General features: G+C 33.4%; 4 protein-coding genes across 5 annotated transcripts; 3 read left to right on the forward strand and 1 right to left on the reverse strand.

The window, feature by feature from the left end:
• Positions 1–1,240: 1,240 nt before the first annotated feature.
• Positions 1,241–8,311, reverse strand: LOC123908022 (beta-glucosidase 40-like). Of its 2 annotated transcripts, none has more exons than XM_045958524.1 (13): positions 7,872–8,311; positions 4,876–4,942; positions 4,489–4,547; positions 3,857–3,935; positions 3,636–3,707; positions 3,421–3,508; positions 3,056–3,311; positions 2,788–2,903; positions 2,434–2,657; positions 2,286–2,317; positions 2,010–2,112; positions 1,693–1,801; positions 1,241–1,587 (listed from the first exon to the last, which is right to left on the reverse strand). In XM_045958524.1, the coding sequence occupies exons 1-13, from the start codon at positions 8,001–8,003 to the stop codon at positions 1,413–1,415; spliced, it is 1,512 nt and encodes a 503-aa protein (XP_045814480.1). In that variant the 5' UTR covers positions 8,004–8,311; the 3' UTR covers positions 1,241–1,412. The 2 variants fall into 2 exon arrangements, with proteins under 2 accessions (XP_045814480.1, XP_045814481.1); XM_045958525.1 differs by having other exon boundaries at positions 3,857–3,932; positions 7,872–8,308.
• Positions 8,312–9,782: 1,471 nt separating this feature from the next.
• Positions 9,783–13,742, forward strand: LOC123908024 (transcription factor Pur-alpha 1). Its single transcript, XM_045958527.1, has 5 exons — positions 9,783–10,479; positions 10,554–10,601; positions 12,233–12,373; positions 12,479–12,721; positions 13,198–13,742. The coding sequence occupies exons 1-5, from the start codon at positions 10,198–10,200 to the stop codon at positions 13,348–13,350; spliced, it is 867 nt and encodes a 288-aa protein (XP_045814483.1). The 5' UTR covers positions 9,783–10,197; the 3' UTR covers positions 13,351–13,742.
• Positions 13,743–17,003: 3,261 nt separating this feature from the next.
• On the forward strand, positions 17,004–19,101 carry LOC123908025 (L-ascorbate oxidase homolog). The gene is made up of 2 exons (XM_045958528.1): positions 17,004–18,416; positions 18,504–19,101. The coding sequence occupies exons 1-2, from the start codon at positions 17,080–17,082 to the stop codon at positions 18,802–18,804; spliced, it is 1,638 nt and encodes a 545-aa protein (XP_045814484.1). The 5' UTR covers positions 17,004–17,079; the 3' UTR covers positions 18,805–19,101.
• Positions 19,102–22,037: 2,936 nt separating this feature from the next.
• Positions 22,038–23,839, forward strand: LOC123908027 (L-ascorbate oxidase homolog). Its single transcript, XM_045958532.1, has 2 exons — positions 22,038–23,138; positions 23,224–23,839. Exons 1-2 carry the CDS (start codon positions 22,174–22,176, stop codon positions 23,519–23,521), a joined length of 1,263 nt encoding a protein of 420 aa, XP_045814488.1. The 5' UTR covers positions 22,038–22,173; the 3' UTR covers positions 23,522–23,839.
• Positions 23,840–24,450: the final 611 nt, after the last annotated feature.

Raw genomic sequence — 24,450 nt, forward strand, 5'->3', positions numbered from 1 at the left:
TACATAATTGATAGGTCCTTAGTTTTTTCTATAACAGCCACCATATGATCAAATTTTTCTGTCAAACTGATCAGAATTTTATCAACAATTTTGTGATCATCTATTGTTTTTCCACGTGACTTCATTTGATTCACCAATTTAAAGAGTTTATTAAAGTATTCATTCAAACTCTCGTTCTCCTCCATTCTTTCATTTTCATAGTCCCTCTTAAGAGATTGAAGTTTCAAAGTGATAGTTTACTCATGTAACTCTTCACTTTCATTATCTTATCATATTCCACTAACGTGAAATCAACACAATGATCAACACTTATAAATAATACATATAAGCTTATTTTACATAAGCTAGACTATTTTGCGACCTTATTTAAATAAGGTAATAATGCTGACGAGGATGTGACTCATCTCTTGCATAGGCTTGTTACAGATGATGATAATCAAAGCTTGACCAAAGGTTTTGTGATCGATGAATTTAGAGAAGCATTGTTTAATATTCATTTAGACAAAGCACCAGGACCAAAGAAGATTATCAGACAAGAATGTAGTGGCTTCAAAGAGGAAGTTTTTGACTTTAGACCGATATCTTTGTGTAACGTGCTCTACAAAATCATATCCAAAGTGTTGGCGAATAGGCACAAACCTCTCCTTAATCGGTATATTTCTGTTGAATAATATGCTTTTCTAGTTGATAGGTCTATTTTTGATAATCTTATGATAGCCATGGAGACCATTCATCATATGAAATATAAAGTGAGAGGGAAAGTAGGCAAAGCAGTTGAGCTTTGAAAATAGATATTAGCAAGTCATATGATATAGTTTATTTTTTAAGGAATTCATATGATAGAGTTGAAGGAAGTCACTGTTTAACATTTTCCTTTTTATTATTATTTACCTTGTATTGAAAGTACTATTATGAATAAAATGCACTAAATTTGTTTGAAAAAAAAAACTTGCAAAACAGATTATTCCTAGTCAAGGAATGAAGCCGAGCTAACACATAAAATATACTGAATTAAATATGTAGTAGATATATTCATAAAAGAATTTAATTTATATACGATTAATAATATACCAACAGTCCAACACATCATGTATTGTTTTTAAAAACACTTGATGTGTCACATTCATTAAATGATGTGGCAACACATCATTGGATGCATGTGAAAAAAATCTTTACACTGACGGTGCACAACAATTAAACTCTTCATAAAATATATTGAATTAAATAAATTATATTCCTGTACCAAAAAAAAATTATATTCCTTTATAAGTTGTTGCAACCGGGAAATCTAAGAAATCAATTGAAATATAATTTTCATAATAATAAGTTTCAAACATAATTTTTTTATTTACCAACACTTATAATCAAATATAAATTTTATTATTGGAAATGCAAATCTTATATTTTGACAACTATTTAGCTGGTTTCAAGAAGTTCTTGAACCATTGAACAGATTGTTTTGGGTATCTCTTCAAGTTGTCTCTGTAGTCAACAAAATACAGACCAAATCTAGAAGAGTATCCAGCTGCCCACTCCCAATTATCCAGCAATGACCAAGCAAAGTATCCTTTCACATTGCAACCATCTCTGCAATTAGCCAAATCAATAATAATAATAATTCATTAACTTAAAATCTATTGGTCATGGACTTTAATGCACTAATTAATACTTGGTATTAACAATATTACATACTTGATAGCTGCCTGTAGATTGGATAAATAGCCACTGTAATATCTAATCCGTTTCTCATCCTTCAAAGCATCTTTCTTTGAGATAAATATACTATTTGGATCATCCATCCCTGTCAAAACCACCACCAAGAACATTTAGCTTGCAATTTTTATTATTTACAGCCGCGTTTTTTTTACCACCAGTATTCGTCCCTTCGACCTAATATGTTATACTTTATCATGAACATGTAGTACTACCAACTATGTAATTTATGCAAGACTTCAATTTATAAATGCAAGCTGGAATTTTGCGATATATTATAAGAATTTGAAGATTACCGTTTTCGGTGATAAAGACAGGAGGGTTCCCATACTTTTGTTTGACATAGTTCATTAAGGTTCTCATACTTTGTGGCACAATATACAACCATATAGAATTTGCCTGCAAAAAGTCAGAATTATAGATTTAGTGAAATTAGTATTTCCATTAGCTATATATTGAGGTATATATAAGACTTAGTAGTTCTGTTTATGTGATTAATGAAAGGAGAAATGATTGTGATTGAACATGATATTTAAGTACAAGAAATAATGCTTCAATTATATCGAACTTACCCTTTCTGCAATAGCTTTAGTACCATTGAATGCTGAGAAAGAAAGGAAAGGAAGAAATCACTTGGTGGCAATGCAAAACAGAAAATTATAAAGCACTATGATAAAGTAAATGTTAGCTTGATAATGTTTGGTTTGGTCTGAAACTTACGAAGGGTAATGGCACCGGAATCTGCAATAGAGTCATGGAGCAAAGTTCCAATCACATTAGTAGAATTGTTTCTTGCATAAAATGTGGTGTAATGATTAATTCCAACAAAATCTGATGAACCCTTAACAAGAGCAGCCTCAGATGGAGTAAATTTTGGCAGCCTGTTTCCTACTCTGCTTCTCATTGAACTTGGATAATCTCCAAACATCAAAGGATCAAGAAACCTATCATTAAGACATTTAGCAATTAATATTGAGTTATTATCACTTTCTTAATCCTTAATTTCAAATGTAATCAAAATGTAAGTAGTGTTTTTGTTAATGATCTATGAGGTACCATATGTGAATGACTTACCAACCGAGCTGAAAATCCTGAGCTCTCTGAGCAGCTTCAATATCTTCTTGAGTGTTTGTGCGGGGCTCATACCAAATGACATCAAAAGCTATCCCAAGTGATCCACCCTGTGTATTCTGTCGAATAACCGAGTTATTACTATTAGAAGCATTTTCGCAAACAATTTTCTACAAAATATCAAGTTGAATTTTCACAATGTTCTGCCTAGTTATGAATATTCTTCATTCCATTGCATTCATAATAGAATTCAAAAAATCCAAAACTTTACCTTATATTTTTTCCTATAAATATCTGCTACTGCTGCATGAGTAAGTAGGACATTGTGAGCAACAATGTAAGGTTCGGTAGCAGAGTTCCCTGCCCTACAAAACAGGTGAAGGAGAATAGAGCACCGTCCGGGTGCCTGTAATCCGACATCATATCCTTGTGTAGTAAATGTATGTGGCTCGTTAAATGTGATCCAGTGCTTCACCCTGTCCCCAAATTTCTGAAAGCAAGTCTCGGCATAAGTTGCAAAGTCCTTTCTGTAGCACACATGAATCGTATATAAGTATTTTTTTTTTCTTTCTGCATATCAAGAATCATAAGAATACTGAAAATCACGTCTAAAATTATTTGCAACGTTTCTCATACATGATATCAGTGCTGAGCCATCCCTTGTACTTGTCTTCCAAGGCTTGAGGTAGGTCCCAATGGTAGAGTGTTACATAAGGTTCAATTCCTGGAAATTTAAGGATCAAGCAATCAGAAACATGCATAACAATACATAGATTGAACTTTTTTAAGTTCAAAGCTAAAATACAGAATTGATCAAATGAAATAATTAAACCAGGGTTAACGAGAGTTACCATTCGCCAATAATGCGTTTATGAATTTATTATAGTGATCAATTCCTGCCTGATTGATTGCGCCGGATCCATCTAACACATTAAATATTTATGGTTTCAGATAATCTAAGAAATTATGAACAAAAATATTGAAACTTTATGTTTATGGTTTCACAGAATTGTACAGTGTGCTAAACCGAGTACTAATTTTGAAGTTAATGATGAGTATGAATGTTGCTTACTGGGAAAAATTCGAGACCAAGAAATGGAAAATCTATAGGCATCCATCCCCAAGTCCTTCATGAGTTGTATGTCTTCCTGCTTAATAAAAAATTTCAATGTTCAAATACAAACATCCTTTCACCAATCGTTAATGCAATAGTTAAATTGTATGTATTGCAGCTTAGTTTATTTCAGTAAAACCTAACTTGTGTTTATTTCAGTGTGGATATTGTGGCATTATCATATATATATATATACACACACACGAGATCGGTGATGATTCCATAAAACCTGACTTGTGTTTGTGTCTGCATAATCTCTAAATTGCTTTATTTGAACTTATCTACTGCCCTAGTACTTTTAATATTGTTTGGAAGAGCTTATGAAAACAACTTATATATAACATATCCATAAGTTAGCTTCAGCGCATTTCCATAAGCTTTTCAGGTTAGTTTATGAAAACAGTTTTAAGTTTATCTGAAAACGGTTTGCCCCCCTAAAAAAAATGAAAACGGTTTGGACTTTATTTTATATTTTGTTATAGAAATTGTTTATTCATAAGCATTTATATAATATTAATTAGGTTGTTTATCCAAACAGAACCGATGATGCAGACTCGCATGGCATAGACTGAATTGTATTAGTTACTTACTTCATATCGGTGGTACTGATCTACTGCAACATCAGCATTGCTGAAATCTGTTACCTTGCCTGTAACAAAATGTGAGGTGATGATCAGCCAGAATTTTAGCATATTATAAGAATCATGCATATGTAGCATTTGAGATACATGTAGGAATAATACTTATTGTCTTCGTGAGCTTAACTCAGTTGACAAAAAAATCACATTGTATGAGCAGGAGTCGGGGTTCGAACCCCAGACACTCCAATTATTCACTTTAAGATAAATTTTCTAACCACTAGGTTACTTACAAAAAAATAATACTTATTAAACTCATCCTTAAAAAAAAATTATTAAACACCTATATGAACAAAATAGTACTACTATGCAATAAATACGCAATGGAATGCGCCTTACCAAAAGTATGAGAAAAGGTATCCCATACAGATGGTCCCCTTCCATCTTCTTTCACTGCTCCTTCATACTAGACACAAGTTACATCATATAATATATGAATAAATATTAAATATACATTTACCAAAACAAATATATTAAAGGCAAAATTACACTACAAGTCCTTTATCTTATTTTTTTGTAACACTTTGGTCCTTTATCTTTTTTTTGTAACATTTTGGTCCTTTATCTTTTTTTGTAACACTTTAGTCCTTTATTTTTTTTATTTGTAACACTTTAGTCCCTTTTTTTGTAACAGTTTCGTCCTTTATCTTTTTTTATTTGTAACACTTTGGTCCTTTATTTTTTATAAATAAATAAGATAAGGACCAAAGTGTTACAAAAAAAAAAGATAAAGGACCAAAGTGTTACAAAAAAAAGATAAAGGACCAAAGTGTTACAAAAAAATAAGATAAAGGACCTGTAGTGTAATTTTGCCTATATTAAATATACACTTGTTCAAAAAGATAGATCGAAACATAGAAGTCAAACAACATTTACCTTTTTAAAAAAGCCAAATTCATTAGTTAAAAATAGTAATAGTGATAGGTACAAGTAATGCCAAAAAGGAAACTGCAGAAATAATTAGTTAAAAAACACGGATGCAGATTTCAACGTTCAACTCCACCGCTTCTTAACACACCCTACAATTTCCTAAGAATTTAATGCTATTCAATGTTGGTCCAAATCTACTACTCCTACTCTACTAGTTTTTAATGTTACTTTTTTTTGGTAACAAGTTTTTAATGTTATTACTTGCTCATTATAAGAAGAAAAAAAAATTTATTAAAAAAATTAAATATAATAATTTGAAGTATAATTTTTTGTGTTTTTTCTAAATAAGTTACATGGAAATTTATAAAAATAATTTTTATCAATTCTTGAAAATGATGAAAGTTGTCGTTTTGCTTATAATTTAGGATAAAAAAGATAATTTATTTTTGCTTATAAATTTTATATCTTAAGCACAAATATTCTCAATAAAAAATTATTGAATAATACGTCTCAAAATAAAAAATTAAGATATGAACACAAGACAATTGTTTTAATTAGCATTTAATTAATAGGCTAAATTACAGTTTTGGCCCCCCACGTTTCAAATGTGCGATTTTGGTCCCTCACGTTTGCCCCCTTTTGCATTTCTTGGTCCCCGTTGACTATTTTGACCAAAAAATTGATGACATGGAATATTTTTTACACGTGTCTTAATTGTATTGGCCAACCAAAATTTATTATTATTTTTAAAAAAAAAATAATCAAGGAAAGGTCACGTGATTTTTTTTTTGGGGGGTTAATTTTTTTTTTCCGGCAATGTCCTTTTGTATAATGAATGAATATTTTGAATTTGAAATATTTTGAATTATGATTTTTTTGTTAAACCAATTAATGAGACCAAGTTTTTAGATTCTGGTTTTTCAATATAGCATAATCAATTCTTGAAACCAATTAATGAGAATTTGGTAGAAGCAAGTGCATCAACATAATATTTGTGGTGGAGAATAATGTTCTTGAAAAAGTCACGTGACCTATCCTTTTTTTTTAAAAAAATAATAATAATAAATTTTGGTTGACCAATACAATTAAGACACGTGTAAAAAATATTCCATGTCATCAATTTTTTTGTCAAAATAGTCAACGAGGACCAAAAAATGCAAAATGGGGCAAACGTGGGGACCAAAATCGCACATTTGAAACGTGGGGGGCCAAAATCACACAATTATGAAACGTGGGGGGCCAAAATCGCACATTTGAAACGTGGGGGGGTCAAAATCGCACAATTATGAAACGTGGGGGGCCAAAACTGCAATTTAGCCTAATTAATATAATGAGAAAATCATAAAAAGTGACAGTAGTAAATGACAAATTTATTTAGCCACTAGGTTTGGTCTAATGGTGAGGGATTTTGGTAGTATGCTTTAAGTCATAGGTTCGATTCCCAGCTCATTATAAACAAAAAAAAATGACAAATTTATTTGGTTAGTAGAACGGTAGCGGAGCACAATTAATTACTCCAACGTGAAATTTTGTTCTTCATCATTTCTTTCTCTTAATAATTAAGGAGTAATTTTAAAAAGAAAATGTACATTATTGACAAATGTAATGCAAGCGCTTTTGAGTCTTATATTTTAGAACAGACACTACAAATTATCATGCGACACTTGTTAAGAAGATAAATGTAGTTTGATTCCTTGGTCTGTGTGTTACTTTGCCGCTCCGCCTTCCACCGCTTCTCTCCCTCCTCAGGGTGGCGCAACTGCCCCCTTGCCACTTCGTTTCCACTCTCTCTCCCCCTCTCATCTCTCCCTCTTAATAGAGTTTCTGAACCTAAATCAAACCTTCCCACATAAAAATATCATTATAAATGATTTTCTTTTTTTGTAATATTTTCTTCTCGTGAATTTATTATTTATATCTTAATTTCATAAGCTAATTCAACTAGTTTTAAAATTTATATATTTTTCTCTCAAATTTACTATCGTCATCATACTTACAAAATTTAAATATAAATTAAACATATATTTCTTATGTCATTTCTAATTTATAAATTAGTTTAATCGATAATTTTACGTTCAATCAATTGAAACCTACCGTATAAGTTATTCGCGCTATAAACTCATTCATTCGTTGCTATCAACTATATTTTCTTTTGCCAAACTAACTCTTAGCTTTTACCAAATCAAAGAATAACCGTTGGAAATATCATAATTAATAGCAAACTATATCATAATTAGAAAAAAAAATCAATTATTTCCTTCACATAGTCACTCAATTGTAATGGATAATCATTGTCATGGTTTAAAAAAAAATACAATCTTAATGAAGCCACTCTGTGTTTGATCTATCGTTTTCAGGAACTCACAAACTAGGTATACAAGTTTTCTAAATAAAAATTGAGAGTGGATTATTTTGTGACCTGAAACAGAGAGTAAAACAGTATTGGAACTAACTAACTAACTAACCTGAAATGCAGAAGAAGCAGTCCCAAATATAAATCCATGTGGAAAATCAGCCCTGCTAAACTCCGCCGATAGACATATCTGAATCTCTACTAATAATATTATTAGAACAACAATGCTTCTTCTCAACGCCATTTAATTTAATTATAGGTGTGTTGTGAAATAGGACCTATAATTGAGGAGTGAGGAGTATATATATATATATAGGAATACGAATGAAATGGGAAATAACCGAATAAGGGAGTGGGGAATGGAATAGAGTGTGAATTGGGAGAGAGGAATTAATTGACGACAACGAATTGGTGAATGAATATAATAATTAATTAATGTATGTATGTATGTAGCACTAAAAATCAAATCAAAACAAAAGAAACACGTTTGGGAAAGTGGCTTAGGTTGGTAGTAAACATTTGCCTTCACATTCACTCTTTTTTTAGATAGAGATAGAGATAATATTGCACCGATAAATTAAATACGGTGTTTGTCCCCAATCTTAGCGAGTTGCCTTCACATTTGCCTTCCGGTTTCTTTTTTATGTCTATCTATAATCAACATTCTAACTCAAGAAATATTGTAAGTATTTATGTAAATTGGTTATATAAAAGAAAAGATTTTGAAAGATAATTCAAATTATATTGTGATATAAGTCACTTGGCCCTCCGCACCACCCTCTATCCAAATCGACACAATCCAGATCGACGCAGATAGTTTCAAATTGTGCTGGTTTCGTTTATGTTGGTAACAATGTGTTGTTTTTATGTCACTGGTTGTGGTGGTGTTAGATCTGTCCAGATCCGCTTCACGGTGGCTCGTGGTGTGTGTTTCTACGATATGTTCTTCTTTCACCAAATGCAGTTTTGACCCCAAAGTTCTACAATTGTGAAATTTTGACCCTCAAGTTTCAATTGCGCGATTTTAACCCCCTATGTTTTACAAAAATATTCCTTTTCAAAAAAAAAAATTTAATCTTAAAGTTAATGTATTCAATACTTTAATTTTTTTAAAAAAAATATTTTCTATTTTCTATTTATAATTTTGATATTGTTTTGGGACAATACATTAATTTTGATTTCTATTTTCTATTTAATAACTTCACATTTGTTAAACATATCAAAAATAGAAATAAAAAATAAAATTAATGTATTTTTTTTACAAACAAATAAAATTAATGTTTGTAAAGTAACTTTTTATACTTTTAAGTTGTTAGATGCACAAGTTATAAAATAAAATTTCATTGTTAACTAGAACATCAACCCGTGCGGTGCGCGGATCTAATTAGCCTAATATTAACAAAATAAAATAAGATATAATAAATGTAACATTAACAATTAGTTAAACAATAAATTTAGAAAAATATTCATATAGCAAAAATTATGGTATATTACGAAATACTTCTTTTATAGGCTACATTGAAAGTCTTATTTGTATCTTCACCATCTTTGTCGATAATCAATATTTTTAATCCTTCTCTAGAAGTAACTCTTAAAATCGCAACATACAACTGACCATGTAAAAACACTGGCGACGGAAGATATATCCATGCTTACTGTCCTTAACTCTTATTAATAGTCTTCGCAAAAGAAACGATTAAAAGAAATTGACTCCGTTGAAATTTAAAAGGAATTCATACATCAGATGGTGTTAGAGACAATCGACGTATGAAAATCTGATCACAAACATTACTTCTTGAAATAATTTTTCCTTCAAGAACACGTTTTTCCAGTCTTGTTCCGTTACAAAATCCTAATTTTTTATTCAAATTTCTTAATAGCATAACTGAAACTCAAACTTTAAGTCTCAAACTTGTGATTTGGAAGGCCAGACGAATCCAACAACATCATATATGTTAATATTTATTTTTATTTATTAATAAAAAAAATATATAATTAAATAGTATAATATAATCGACTGTGTGTCACTCAATTTGAGACGGCCGGAGAAAGAGATTAGTAGGTCCGGATGACTACAAAAGATACTCATGCAACAATGATAGCAATTGAGAGCAGTGATTTGAACGGCGCTAAATGAGTAAATTACCGATTCCCACAAGAAATTGACTTGGAGAGAGGTGAAATGAAAAAAAAATCCACTTACTCACTCACATAACACTGAGCTGATATGGATCTGCAAATAGCCTCGTAGACATCACATCGGGAATTACGTCCTTGTAGTTGTTGTTGTTGTAGCTCCACTTCACACTCCACTCTAACATGCTCTCTACTAATTTCCAACTCCAACTCTCACTATTCTAAGTAGTTGGTGGAGTTTCTCAACCCTAACATAACCACAATTCCAACTCAGATCTGATCCTAATTTATCAATTAGATAGATGGAGGGGAACTCCGGAGGGGGTGGTGGTAGTAGTGGTGGCGGTGGTGCTGACGTGGAGCTTCTTTGCAAGACGTTACAAGTTGAACACAAGCTATTTTACTTCGATCTGAAAGAAAATCCTCGTGGTCGTTACCTTAAGATTTCTGAGAAAACCTCTGCTACTAGGTCCACCATAATCGTTCCCTTTTCCGGCATTTCTTGGTTCCTCGATCTCTTCAATTATTACGTCAATTCCGATGAACAAGAACTTTTCAGCAAGGAATTGCAGCTCGATACAAAGGTTCTAGTAATAATTCACTAATTCAATTCACCTAATTTTTCTTTCCCTGTTTCTCTAATTCCTCTTTTTCTCAGGTTTTCTACTTCGACATTGGAGAAAATAGAAGAGGCCGTTTCTTAAAGGTACCTACCTACCTACACATTTAGGCTTTGTGGAGTTTTCAATTGCCAATTTTAGCAATGTGTGTTTACTGTTTTCTTTCCCATGAGGGATAAGGAAATTGAGTTATTTATTCTTGGGAAGGAGGCTGGTAAGGTAAATAACAGGTAGAAATTAATGACCTTAAGATTTTCAAATAGGATTACATGTCAAAATTAGAAATGGTTCAAAATGGAAAATTGGAAATTTTAATTTGGATTTTGCAGTAAATGTTGAGCATGACATTTCTATTGCGGTTGCTTGAAATGCATAATACTACTGTAAGTAAGATTTAGGAATTCAAATTTCACAGTTTCCTGCTCATAATGGTGGGTAGATAGAGAGTACGTTGTGTTTTGCAGTGTTTAAGTAGAATTATTTTGGTACCAGTGAAGACCAAACACCTGCATAGCAACATGTCGGATTTGTATCACTAGAAGCCTTGAACTCTGCAATAGTAAGTAAAACCCCTTTCTACGATGAGAAAACTAGAACATAATATTGGTATGTTTATGTTGAAGTTATGTGGAGGCAGAGTTTCTGATGTTTCTTAGGCATTGACTTCTGAAGCTTAGTTTAGATGTCTGTTTGATGATTGTTTTTAGGGTCCTTTGCTTATGGAATTTTATAATACTAAAATGCCAAAATCCTTGTTGTCAACTTCGGTTTCTTTTGAAGACTCTCACTTAACCGTCAAGTTGTATAAATTGCACTACAATACATATCATCCCCATACCTACACAATTGTTTAGTCTTCAACTTGTATGTTCAATACATCAATCTTTTATTCCCTTCTCCTTCAAACCCTGTTTTTCTCTTAATTAGTTACTTTCTCTTCTAACTCCATCTGGAAATAATCAATGATTTTCCCATTTATCACACAGTTCATAATATGTGGAAATGGATGGACCTCTTATTTTGTCTGCGTAAAATCTTATGTGTCTAATATTTTAGGGGTATCTTCATTCTCCCCTTTTATATTCATGTTGCCAGATTGTTGTTCCTATCCAATGCTTGCCCTTCAATTTGGGTTTGAGGGTAGGGAAGGGGTAAAAAAGGCGTTGAAGACCAAGTCATAATTTTGTATTGAAAGTTTAGGGTTGCTGCCATTATTGGTTCCTCTCTGTTTTTGCATGTGCTGTTACACAATGGAAAAACTCTTCTTATTTTTGGTGCGACATCATTTATTATTCGAGAAAATTGAACAAAAAAAAACTAGTTTTAAAGCATGCATCACAGTGGAATATAAGAACACTAAAACCGGCCTGCACTACAAGGAAGTAGCTATGCAGTCAACTGCTATATTCTGCAATTCCTACATCTTCTATATAAGTCGCTGTCAATAAATTTGCATTTGAATCTGGTGACAGGTTATGCTAAGTAACATCTGCAAAAACATTCTTTGCAAACAACTCTGGTAATTGGTGTTTCCAATTAACCCAAATTGTTTAAAAGAGGCTACATGTAGTCCTTCATAAAAAAATTGCTATCTTGTTTTGCATCCTTTTGGGCTTACCCTTATATGTGTATTTTGGAATTTCTATCTACGGGATTACATTACATGTATGCTTATTTTTTTTTCTTTTCAATATCCTGACTAATTTATTTTGCGAAGGTGTCTGAAGCTTCTGTCAGCAGAAACCGTAGCACTATAATTGTTCCTGCAGGAAGTGGCAGGGATGAAGGGTGGGCAGCATTCAGGAACATTTTGGCAGAGATTAATGAAGCCTCGAGGCTTTTCCTTCTGCCCAATCAGGTTTCTTTCTTTTGCAAATAGATAGTTATTTTCCTGCTTAGCCACCAATATTTTCCTAGTTGTCTTTTTTGTGTTAAAACTCATGTTGTTTGTATTTCACAACAGCAAAATTCTGAATCCTCAGAGCGACTGGTTGGACTTTCGGATGATGTTGGTGCTGGTTTCATATCGGGTCATAGTACTCAACCTGCCCCCTCTTCTGAACTGAATGTCGACAGGTCCGTTGATTTGCCAGCTCAGGATGAAATTGGGAACTCGGGGGTCTCAAAAGTGATCAGGGCTGATCAAAAAAGATTTTTCTTTGATCTTGGAAACAACAATAGGGGTCATTATCTAAGAATATCTGAGGTGTGTTGCTATTGTGTTTTTGTTGTCTTTCTGCCTTATAGCTTATTGGACTAGCTTATAAGCTTGTTTGATAAAAATGTGAAGTGTTTGGTAACGAGCTTCTCTAACTAGCTTATAGCGTTTTTTGAGATACTATTTCAAGTAACGTATGAGCTTATAGCTTTTTACATTTTCCCCATTTTTACCCTTATGATTTTTATTTATTATTTCTTTATTTTTTTTAAATATAATAACTACCCACTAATCATACTCACTAACCATGTACTTTTATGTTATTTTGTACTTACAACAGCTAAATTTACCAAACACTTTAATTTTATTCTACTAGCTTTTCAGCTATAAGCTACCAGCCATCACCTATAAACTAGCTTTTCAGCTATAAGCTAGCTTTTCAGCCATCAGCTAGCTTATAGCTTATTTTTACCATAGTTTGGGTGGAAGATTTTCTGCTGTAAATTCTTGTTATCTCATTGCAGGTTGCAGGTTCTGATAGATCCTCCATCATTCTTCCATTGTCAGGGCTCAAGCAGTTTCATGAGATTGTTGGTCACTTTGTGGAAATCACCAAGGACCGTATTGAGGGTATGTCAGTTGCTAATGTCCGTACAATTGATCCCCCTCAAAGATGAATGCTAACATGGGGATTATGGTGACAATAAGTAGTCCCCCTTTGCCAAGGTTTCATCATGGATATGAATGGGTGTTGTCTTTGAATTTGATTTGTGCTATTTTATTTATCCGCAGCCTCTTCCTTTTTCTAATATATATATTGTTCTACAATTAAGGCTTTTGAAATAAATCAAACACTTGTTTGTCAGCAGAATAATGGGAATATCTCTACAAGGTTAGTAATTTGAATAGGTAATAAGGGAAGAAAATGGACCAGAGACTTGTACTTGATTGGATAGTTTGGCAACGGGACTATACTTTGTACTAATGATTGTTTATTTTGCTTTCCTGCACATATTTCACATGGATTAAATTTTCATACAGGCTAAGGTATCAACACCTATTCAGATCATATTTTCGGTTTTATTATTTGCCTATTTTGTGGGGTTATTCTCATCTTGCATCAACTGAAACTTGATCTTTATAAGTATCTGTTTCTATCAGGAATAGATTTTCTCCTGTAAAAATCTCTCGAGTTTTCTCGAGTGTGAGAATCTACACCATTACACATTGTTTTTTGACAAAAAATATCCTCCGTGCATTTAATTTTCAATGGCTAGGATTTCACTGGTCCCTACAATCACTACAGAGGATCCAGTCCCATTTCCATCGTTATTCATATCTTTCGAGTAAACATTCACGCCTCGGAATGAGTGAAAAGTCGGATTCATAAAAAAAATTTAAGTAACCAACATTCAATACTCCAACCCATGGCCATAGATGCAAGTCCCCCTTTTCACCCTCAATATCCCTTTATCACATTTTTATAAACACTAATAAAAAGATTTTTTTTTTAAAATGAAAAATAAATAAATACATAAAGTTATTTTCTCATCTATCCATATAGGCAAAACCAAACATGGTGCTACTTTATTTGATTTTCAATATGAATAATGCTAGCAACACACTTTTTTTAACAAACACACTCAAATACACTCTCTTTTATTGGTTGAAATTCACATGGGTCCCATAAAAAAATGTGGACCTATATAACTTTTATAGGATTCATATAAATTTTAACCAATAGAAGAGAGTGTGTTAGAGTGTGTTTGTTAAAGAGTGTGTTGCTAGCACTCCTCAATGTCCTTTAAGACTTAAGGGTTCATTTGATGGTCAGAATATATGATACTCCCTCCGGACATAAATATAAGAAAAAAAGACTTCAAATTTTGGTCACTATAATAAGCAAAAGTTAACTACTTTTAAACTAATTAATACTACTATTAATAATATACCCTTATTTAATTCTACTTTATTTTAAGCATTTATTTCACTTTTACACTTTTCAAAATGGATAATATAGTAAACTTAACTAAAGTTTTGCATTAAATCAAGAAAATTAACTACACTTAACTAAATTTTTTAAACGCCATGAAAACATTTTTTTTTCCTTATATTTGTGTCCGGAGGGAGTATGATAATTGTATCATATCAACAAGATATCATATTCTCCAACTTTTTGGAGTTGTGGAGTCTTTTGCTGCTGGTGGTACATATTCTCCAACTTCAACTACTGAACACATGTTGTCTTGTAATCTAAGGAACAACACCATTTTATCCTTCCAGTAGTAGTAATCATCTCCTTCAAATAAAGGCAGTCTATTTGATGAACCTCCTTCTGAAATGAATTTTGCGTTTTTTGTCATTACTTCCTTCCTAAATTTTTCCCTCTAGCACTTGTTAGATGCTCAATCGAAGAGGCAGAGCTCTGATGCCAATTGAATTAGCAAAGTTTTTCACAAGGAAGAGGGGTTGAATTGTGAACCTTTTAAAATTTTCTTATAAAATTAATCTCAAACCAAAATGTTAGAATGATCTTAGATCGATCTGGTTAGTGATAAATATAAATCAAAAGTAAATTGTGTGTGTAGTGCTTGCACAAATTAAAAGATAGGGAAGAAGAGAATCAGCACACAAACAATTATATTGGTTCACCCCTAAGTATGAGTTATGTCCAGTCCTCACGCTCCGTGAGTGTATCCACTAAATTCTTGAGATACTACCGATCACAAATTTCAAACCTCCTTGATATAAACCAAGATCAATAACCTTATGCACTACAAGCTTAAATCTACCTCAGTCCAACATACTTTAAGAGGTGTCACTCAATCAATAGTTACGCATTGACTTGAACCAATCTTTCTTTTACAAAGAATTGTTGGATCAAAAGCTTACAAATAAACTACATCTAGTTGAGAAGCTTAAACACAAAAGCACTCGGTTCACTCAATAGTATACTAGTCCAAGTATTTAATTCAAAGAGATGGGGAGTGAGTGTGATTAAATACTTATTTGGATAATTGGATAAAAGAAGAGCTTTCTAGTGAGTGTGATTAAAGAAGAGCTTGAAAACTTGTATAATTGGATAAATACTTATTTTTTTGGACAAATTTGAAGAATAATTCTAAATTTAACTGGGATATATTGAAAGTTAAAAGAAAAAGTCGAATCCTCCTAGAGAGTTTCAAAAGCTCATTTTTGATGATGTTTCTGGGGCTTGCATGCCCAGGAATGTCCGGTTAACTTAGTTTTTTTTCTGTTATTTTTTGGGCGTTTGCCCTCTCATGTACCAAAAAAAAAAAAGTCGAATATAAGTTTGTAATATTTCAAATTTATCCAATTATCAGCTAGTATTCCTCAAATAGACACCAAATTCTTCTCGTGACTCCGTGAGCACGGTTCAATGATAAGAATTTAACTTTAAAATTTTAGGGGACATAATTTAAATTCTCTTAATGATTGCTGTAAAACTCTTAAAGATTGCTGTAAAATAATCAATAATTAATTTTATATAGATATTCAATAAAACCCTATTATTTTGCATGCCTTCCATTTTATAAATGCATTTGAAAATTAATTTTTAGTTTTATGATATAATAACTAGATACTAATATAATTATTTTACGGTGGCAGTGGCACCCATGAAAAAATAGAGGGCTCGAGTAAAAAAGACAAGAAAAAAAGAAGAAATCTCTAGTTAGATGTTAGTGACACATGATAAACATATGAGGAGACAATTAAGATAATAATGCAATTTAAGCATCAGAGAAAAGAGAGTTTAATTTTATAAAATGAATTTACGAGATATATATATTTTTTCACTACACTTAACTATTATCTTTTTTGGTCTCCATGAGCATAATCAGTTAGTAATAGGAGTGGTGTGTTCAATTTATGGAAAACTTAGAGGAATTAATGATATTCTAATGGTAAAAACATTTTTGGCTTTTATTTCACTATTGTTCTATATTTGGAATAATTATTACTATATCCTCTTCAAAGCATATATTTATTTATTTATAATATATATTTTTTATTCTCTTTATTTATGGTAGTAGACCTATTAAATAGGCTATAGAAAGGGATTGATCTATAAACGTAGAGAACTAAATAAAGCATGTGAATATTTTCATTGGGTTTTCCTAATTCTCAATGAAAGATTAAATTCTAAAAAAAGAAACGTAAACAGAAAGTAAGAGAGAAAAAACAGACATGAGTGGTGGAGAGACACACATAAGGGGTGTGGGTGAGAGACATATTCGTTGAAAACAAACTCTAAAAAAAGGTATGCAAAGACATATATAAAGATGTTCATGTTGAACAGGAGAAACACAACACAATAAACAACTATCTTTTCCAATAAACAAAGAAAAGAAAGAGTTGAGAGAATAAGAACACACAAAACAATAATGACTCGTGGGGCTATTATAGCTTTGTTGGTTTGCCTTATGGCAACTGCTGTTAGGTCTGAAGACCCTTATGTTTACTACACATGGAATGTTACATATGGTACCATTTCTCCTTTGGGTACTCCCCAACAGGGTATTCTTATCAATGATAAATTTCCTGGACCTGAAATTAATGGTTCCAGTAACAACAACATTGTAGTTAATGTGTTCAACAACCTTGATGAGCCACTCCTTTTCACATGGCACGGTATTCAACAAAGGAAAAACTCATGGCAAGATGGAACACCGGGAACACAATGTCCCATTGCCCCAGGAACCAACTACACCTACAAGTTCCAGGTTAAGGATCAAATTGGTAGTTACTTTTACTACCCTACCACCGGTCTCATGAGAGCTGCCGGTGGTATCGGTGGAATCAGAGTCTTCAGCAGATTGTTGATTCCAGTCCCATATGCTGATCCTGCTGAGGAATATTGGCTCCTCATGGGTGACTGGTACGGAAAGAGCCACACCACATTGAAGCAATTCCTTGACAGTGGTCGATCCATTGGAAGACCTAGCGGAGTCCACATCATGGGAAAATCCAACAGTGCCGAACCACTCTACACCATGGAGCCTGGAAAGACCTACAAGTACAGAATCTGCAATGTTGGTCTTAAGGACTCTCTTAACGTCAGAATCCAAGGTCACCCATTGTTGCTTGTTGAAACGGAAGGTTCCCACACCGTCCAAAATGATTATGATTCCCTTGATGTTCACGTTGGCCAGTGCTACACTGTCCTTGTGACCGCTAACAAGGAACCCAAGGATTACCTCGTGGTCGCTTCCACCCGTTTCACCAAGGAGGTGCAAACCGCAACTGCTGTTCTCCGTTACTCTAACGGTAATGGCCCTGCTTCCCATGTTCTCCCACCTGCACCAGTTGGTTGGGCATGGTCTTTGAACCAATTTCGTTCTTACCGTTGGAACTTGACCGCTAGTGCTGCTAGGCCCAATCCTCAGGGATCTTACCATTATGGTCAGATCAATATCACTCGTACCATCAAGCTTGTTAACACTGCTTCTAAGGTTAACGGAAAGCTTCGTTATGCTCTTAACGGAGTTTCCCACGTTGACACTGAAACCCCACTCAAGCTTGCTGAATACTACGGTGTTGCTGACAAAGTTTTCAAATATGACACCATCGTTGATAATCCCCCTTCTGTCATCAATGAAGTCACCATAGCTCCCAATGTCATCAACGCCACCTTCCGTACCTTCATTGAGATCATCTTCGAGAACCCCACCAAGAGCATTCAATCTTACAACTTAGATGGATACTCTTTCTTTGCTGTCGCGTAAGTAATTAATTAATTAATTAATATGAACAAAATTTACATCATTATTATTACTATTATTAATTATTATTTTGTGTTTTTGTACAGAGTTGAGCCTGGGAAATGGACACCTGAGAAGAGAAAGAGCTACAACCTTTTGGATGCAGTCAGCAGACACACAGTGCAAGTGTTCCCTAAGTCATGGGCCGCAATCATGTTGACATTCGACAACGCTGGTATGTGGAACTTGAGGTCAGAACACGCTGAGAACAGGTACCTTGGACAACAAATGTACATCAGTGTCTTGTCACCTGAAAAATCTAACAGGGATGAGTACAACCTTCCAGACACTCAGCTTGTTTGCGGCATTGTCAAGGATATGCCAAGGCCTCCACCACAATACAATTAATTTCAACATTCATGCATTAGCTTGTTGATGCATTATATTAATATATATAAATAAGTATATGTATGGGTCGGTTTTGCTTTCATTTCTTGTATGCTAACTAATGTATCAACCAACCCTTTCTTATATACAAGGAGTTTGTTTACATATAATATTATATAATTTTAAAATTTCATCTCCTTCTTATCTTCTTTCTCTTCGATTTCTCTTTTATAATTTAATTGTATTTTTAATAGCTAATAACTTGTACTTTCAGTTGTTTATATTAACTATAAACGTATAAATTTAAAATTTCATCTCCTTCTGATCTTCTTTCTCTCAATTTCTCTTTAATTTAATCGATGGAAATATTTTTAATAGCTAAAAACTTGTACTTCCCGTTGTTTATATTAACTAAACGTTTGACCCGCGATATCGTACATTTCTTGTAATATTAGAGATTTCTCTTAAATGAATTATGTCAATTAAGTCTAGCAAGTAAAAATAATGGCTAATTTGAAGACATAAGTTATAATAACTACTATAAATTTAGCATGACATGATAAATAATAAGGCTATAATAACTACACATTGCTTATTATTAGTAGTATTAGACAAAGGGGTTTCATCACATGTAGATATGTAATTTTTTGTTGGTGTATATCTACATAACTAGACACGTTTGTGCTTCTTAGATAACTCAATCATAATTGAATTTGCTTATGAATTTGTGGTTTTATAATTTTAGTTTTGAACAATACTAGTTCTTAAAGTGAATTATATAAGACAAATATGAACCCTATGGTCTTAAAACTTGAGTTTGTGATAGTTAGTAATATATAGTGAAAGTACGTGCACTATTTATAAAGGAAAGTCTATATTGCATTGATTTATATATTGGGTGATTCTGAAATATTATGCTTCATTTTTTGCATGGCTCAAGGGATATAATTCATTCCTATATAGTTGCCAAAAAAATTAAGTTGTGAGCAAGCGTAACTCACAAAGACAATTCATACAATAAACATCAATAATGATAAAGGTCTACTTTAATAAGTGAGTTCCAACAATATAGTTTATGAGTTTTGTTTTGCGAGAAATCTTGATAATGATTAGTGTTCGTTAATGCTATAAACAATATACATGTTCTCACGTTAATACCTAACAGATTGCTGTAAACATGCAGAAATTAATAAGTGTTCGTTAATGCTATAGCCCTAGCATCGGGTTCTTGAGTTACCTTTCCCATTAATGCTGGCTAGCTTTATATCTCAGTTCGGGATTAGTAGTGTTGTCACGAGATAACCTAATTATCCTATAGATTTATTCAATAATATGGCCGGTATTTTGAATAAAGCATTAAAGTAGTAGATATAAAAGATAATAAATTGTATAGTAATTAATATAAACTTGTTCAAACCAAATTACATAATATCAAGCATTCATTGTGGAGTTCATCTACTCGAACTAACCTAAAGAAATTTAGCTACTCATACACATAGGGAGAGGTAACTTCCTCCGCACTCTCCCCACGATATGCATACAACCTCGATTCCTTGCGGAGGAAGTTACCTCTCCCTATGGTGGGGAGAGTGCCTTCCCTTGAGAGCTCCTCCTTTGTTCCTTAAAACGCTTGTATTTCTCTAAATTTATGAATGAATAATTGTGGAGGAGGAGAGCCTGCATCGTGGCATGATGGGATCATATCGTGGCACGATGGGACAAATTTCTTTCATAAATTTTGCAGATTTTCTTCAAATAAATTCTTGTCCATCGTGGCACGATGGTGGTCATCGTGTGACGATATTTTCAGCTATTTTCTTCAATTTTTGCTACTTTTGATGCATTTTCTTCCACTCTTGCTTCTTGGTCAAGCATCTTCACTTCTTTAGGTATTTACTTGCATTTGGTCTTGAAAAGCTACTAAAACTAATAAAAACTAACCTAAAAAGTACTTAAAACATCATATAAATTTCTGTCATCACAACCCCAAACTTAAATTGTTGTTTGTCCTCAAGTAACATATGTCTGTCAAACAAAATCGTTAGTGAATTAACAACTCAAAACCAATCGTTAGTTGGTTCAGTGGTGATTAGCGTTGGACTTGGTAGGAAGAACCACGGTTCGATCCCCCGCAACTGCGATTGGGAGGGGCTGGAACCACTTGATATCAAACTAACCCCAAAACCAGATTAAACGGTCCAGTAGGTCGGATACTGGTGGTAAAATCAAAACAAAAAACTCAAAATTTTTCTTTTCCAAACAAAATTTAATTACTTTTTTTTTAAGGATGTGAACGGATGGAGCAACATTTAATATTTATAATTTTTATTTTTTTGGAAGCATTTACTGGTGGATTTGTAGTATTTTCTAGCGGAAAATTCTATCAATAACTTTGTGGCGGAATTTTCTGCCAATAAATGATTTTAAATTTTATTGATAAATTGAGGTTTTCTTATAGTGATACAACATGCACACATTTTGTTGCGTTATGGACAATATATAACAAAAATGATTTTTTTGTAGGATATAGTATATTGAAAGCAGAGATAGATCGTCAATTTGTTTGATGGCGAAACCGTGGGGAATGATTTATGAGAATGGATGGATCTGATGGCTAGTTTTGTTGTGCTATTCAAATGTCAACATTCTAACTATAGACACAAGGGGAATTGGTTTGACACATAAATCGGATATATGTAAGAGGAAGCACGCATACTAAGGAGTAAATGAGAGAGAGATGTTAACGGAGTGTTTGAATGGGTAATAAGCAATAATATCACCCCAATGAGTATATATAATTCACAAGCCAAAAACCTTGAGCAATGTGGTAATCTTCTTACCTAACTTCTTATAATAGTTATTAAAAAGAAAATATGGAGAGGCCAACATTTTTGTTGTTATTATGTCTCTTGGTTGGTACAATTTCAATTGTGAAGAGTGAAGACCCTTACTTCTTTTTCACATGGAATGTTACCTATGGCACACTCTCCCCTGCTGGTGTTCCCCAACAGGTTATTCTCATCAACAATGAATTTCCTGGACCCAACATCAACTCCACCAGTAACAATAACATTGTTATTAACGTCTTCAACAACCTCGACGAGCCATTGCTTTTCCATTGGTACGTACTACATACATACATACATACATATGTACAATAAATGATTTAAAATTTGTTTATTTGTTTTTTATTTGATCAATTAATTAATAAATGAAATCTAAGCAATATTGTATAATCATATTTGCAGGCATGGAATTCAGCAAAGGAAAAACAGTTGGCAAGATGGTGTAGCAGGAACAAACTGTCCCATTCAACCAGGAACAAACTTCACATACCATTACCAAGTGAAGGATCAAATTGGTAGCTTCTTCTACTTTCCTAGCTTGGGAATGCAAAGAGCAGCCGGTGGTTTCGGTGGCCTTCGCGTGAACAGCAGGTTGCTCATTCCCGTCCCATACGCCGATCCCGAAGACGATTACACCGTCCTAATCGGTGACTGGTTTACCAAGAGTCACACTGCCCTTAGCAAATTACTGGATAGCAGCCGTTCCCTAGGAAGACCACAAACAGTTCTCATTAATGGCCAAAACGCCAAAGGTGACGGAACTGACAAACCACTCTTCACAATGAAGCCAGGAAAAACCTACAAATACAGAATCTGCAATGTTGGTCTTAAAAGCTCCCTCAACTTTAGAATCCAAGGTCACCCACTGAAACTTGTTGAAATGGAAGGTTCCCACACCGTTCAAAACACTTACGATTCCCTCGATGTCCACTTAGGAGAATGCTTTGGTGTTCTCGTAACAGCAAATAAAGAACCAAAAGATTATTACATGGTTGCTTCAACCCGTTTCACTAAATCCATTCAAACAGGTAAAGGTATTATCCGTTATACTAACGGTAAAGGTCCTGCTTCACCTGAACTCCCTGAAGCTCCAGTAGGATGGGCTTGGTCTTTGAACCAGTTCCGTTCTTTCCGTTGGAATCTCACCGCTAGTGCTGCTAGGCCCAACCCACAGGGTTCTTACCATTACGGTCAGATCAATATCACTCGCACCGTTAAACTCATTAACAGCGTTAGCAGAGACGGTGGAAAACTCCGCTATGCACTTAACGGCGTCTCCCATGTGGATACAGAAACCCCTCTTAAACTCGCTGAATACTATGGTATCGCTGATAAGGTTTTTAAGTACGACACCATTCCTGACATGCCAACAAGTGTTCCAAAAACTGTTACAGTGCAACCCAATGTTCTTAACTTCAAACATCGTACTTTCATTGAGATCATTTTTGAGAACCCTGAGAAAAGTGTCCAATCTTACAATTTAAATGGATATGCGTTCTTCTATGTAGCGTGAGTATACATATACATATATTTATTTACATACTATAAAAATTTAATTTGCTTATGCAATTAATGTGTTTGTTTATGTACACAGCGTAGAGCCAGGGACTTGGACACCAGACAAAAGGCAGACCTATAACTTGCTTGATGCTGTGAGCAGACACACCGTTCAAGTGTTTCCAAAATCATGGGCTGCAATAATGTTGTCATTTGATAACGTTGGAGTTTGGAATTTGAGGTCAGAGAATGCTGAGAATCGTTACTTGGGACAACAGTTGTATATAAGTGTGTTAACTCCAGAACGTTCTCTTAGGGATGAGTACAATATGCCAGAGGGTCACTTAGTCTGTGGACTTGTTAAGGATCTTCCAAAGCCTGCTTCATACGTCTAAGTACTATTAATGGTGGAAGCAACCAACCTCTTAATTTCTTTTTAAGTTGTTATGTAACTAGCATTCCCCTGTCAGGCTCCTCAGCTAAAGTTTTCATATCATTGTATTAGCTGAGGTATTAGGTATTTTGTATACAGGGACAGGGTGAAGTGGAGAAATAACATAGGGCTTTTCAAGCATTATTAGATGTCATGTACTAGATCATTTTGAATCAACACTTATAGAAATTTCATTACATTTTTGTACTTTTACTATAACTTTTATACCACAATTTCTACTAATTTCTTTTCAGGATTAAATATGTTTTTATTCTCTATATTTATGCAGCCTTCTAAGATACTAGTCTCTATTTAATTTTTATTATATTTTTAGTCCCCAAATTATCAACATGAATTAGGTCTATTATTCATATTTTGTGTGTTTGGGGAAAATAGATAAATGGTTTCTTATAATTTTTTAGAGACTTCTTGAATCAATATAATTGGTAATCAATCAAATGTAAGCACGTGACAGTGAAAGAATGAAAAGAAAAAATAAAAATAATTACTTAAATAGCATCTGTATTTTTTTTAAAAAATTATTAACATCTTCATATACTAATAGGTCTCATTCATGTTGATAATTTGGTTGGCCACATTTACATTATTGCAGGACCTGGACAGCAAAAGAATGGCACGAACTGTCATGACGTTATGGATGATTTGGTGGAGACGCAATAAAAAATGTTGGGATGACAGGCTACCCTCAACCTTTGAAGTTAAACGACGAGCTAGAGAGTCTCTAGACGATTGGCTGTGCGGGCATTGTTGATGAGAATACAGCAGCTTAAATGCTAGCAGAGTTGTGCAGCAAAATTGGACAAAACAACAGCAAGGAAGCTTTAAATGTACGTGGATGCAGCATGCTATGTCACAAAAAATAGATACAGC

This window comes from Trifolium pratense, linkage group LG2 (assembly GCF_020283565.1).
Source record: "Trifolium pratense cultivar HEN17-A07 linkage group LG2, ARS_RC_1.1, whole genome shotgun sequence".
In the NCBI taxonomy this organism is placed as follows: domain Eukaryota; kingdom Viridiplantae; phylum Streptophyta; class Magnoliopsida; order Fabales; family Fabaceae; genus Trifolium; species Trifolium pratense.

Excerpts from the sequence above, each read along its gene's own strand:
- LOC123908022 (XM_045958524.1), bottom strand. The coding sequence starts at position 8,003 with ATGGCGTTGAGAAGAAGCATTGTTGTTCTAATAATATTATTAGTAGAG. Across the intron at positions 3,708-3,856 it reads TTGGTCTCGAATTTTTCCCA|ATGGATCCGGCGCAATCAAT; the intron begins GTAAGCAACATT and ends TTAATGTGTTAG. Across the intron at positions 3,509-3,635 it reads AAACGCATTATTGGCGAATG|GAATTGAACCTTATGTAACA; the intron begins GTAACTCTCGTT and ends TTAAATTTCCAG.
- LOC123908024 (XM_045958527.1), top strand. The coding sequence starts at position 10,198 with ATGGAGGGGAACTCCGGAGGGGGTGGTGGTAGTAGTGGTGGCGGTGGT. Across the intron at positions 10,480-10,553 it reads AATTGCAGCTCGATACAAAG|GTTTTCTACTTCGACATTGG; the intron begins GTTCTAGTAATA and ends TCTTTTTCTCAG. Across the intron at positions 10,602-12,232 it reads GAAGAGGCCGTTTCTTAAAG|GTGTCTGAAGCTTCTGTCAG; the intron begins GTACCTACCTAC and ends TATTTTGCGAAG.
- LOC123908025 (XM_045958528.1), top strand. The coding sequence starts at position 17,080 with ATGACTCGTGGGGCTATTATAGCTTTGTTGGTTTGCCTTATGGCAACT. Across the intron at positions 18,417-18,503 it reads TACTCTTTCTTTGCTGTCGC|AGTTGAGCCTGGGAAATGGA; the intron begins GTAAGTAATTAA and ends GTTTTTGTACAG.
- LOC123908027 (XM_045958532.1), top strand. The coding sequence starts at position 22,174 with ATGCAAAGAGCAGCCGGTGGTTTCGGTGGCCTTCGCGTGAACAGCAGG. Across the intron at positions 23,139-23,223 it reads TATGCGTTCTTCTATGTAGC|CGTAGAGCCAGGGACTTGGA; the intron begins GTGAGTATACAT and ends TTATGTACACAG.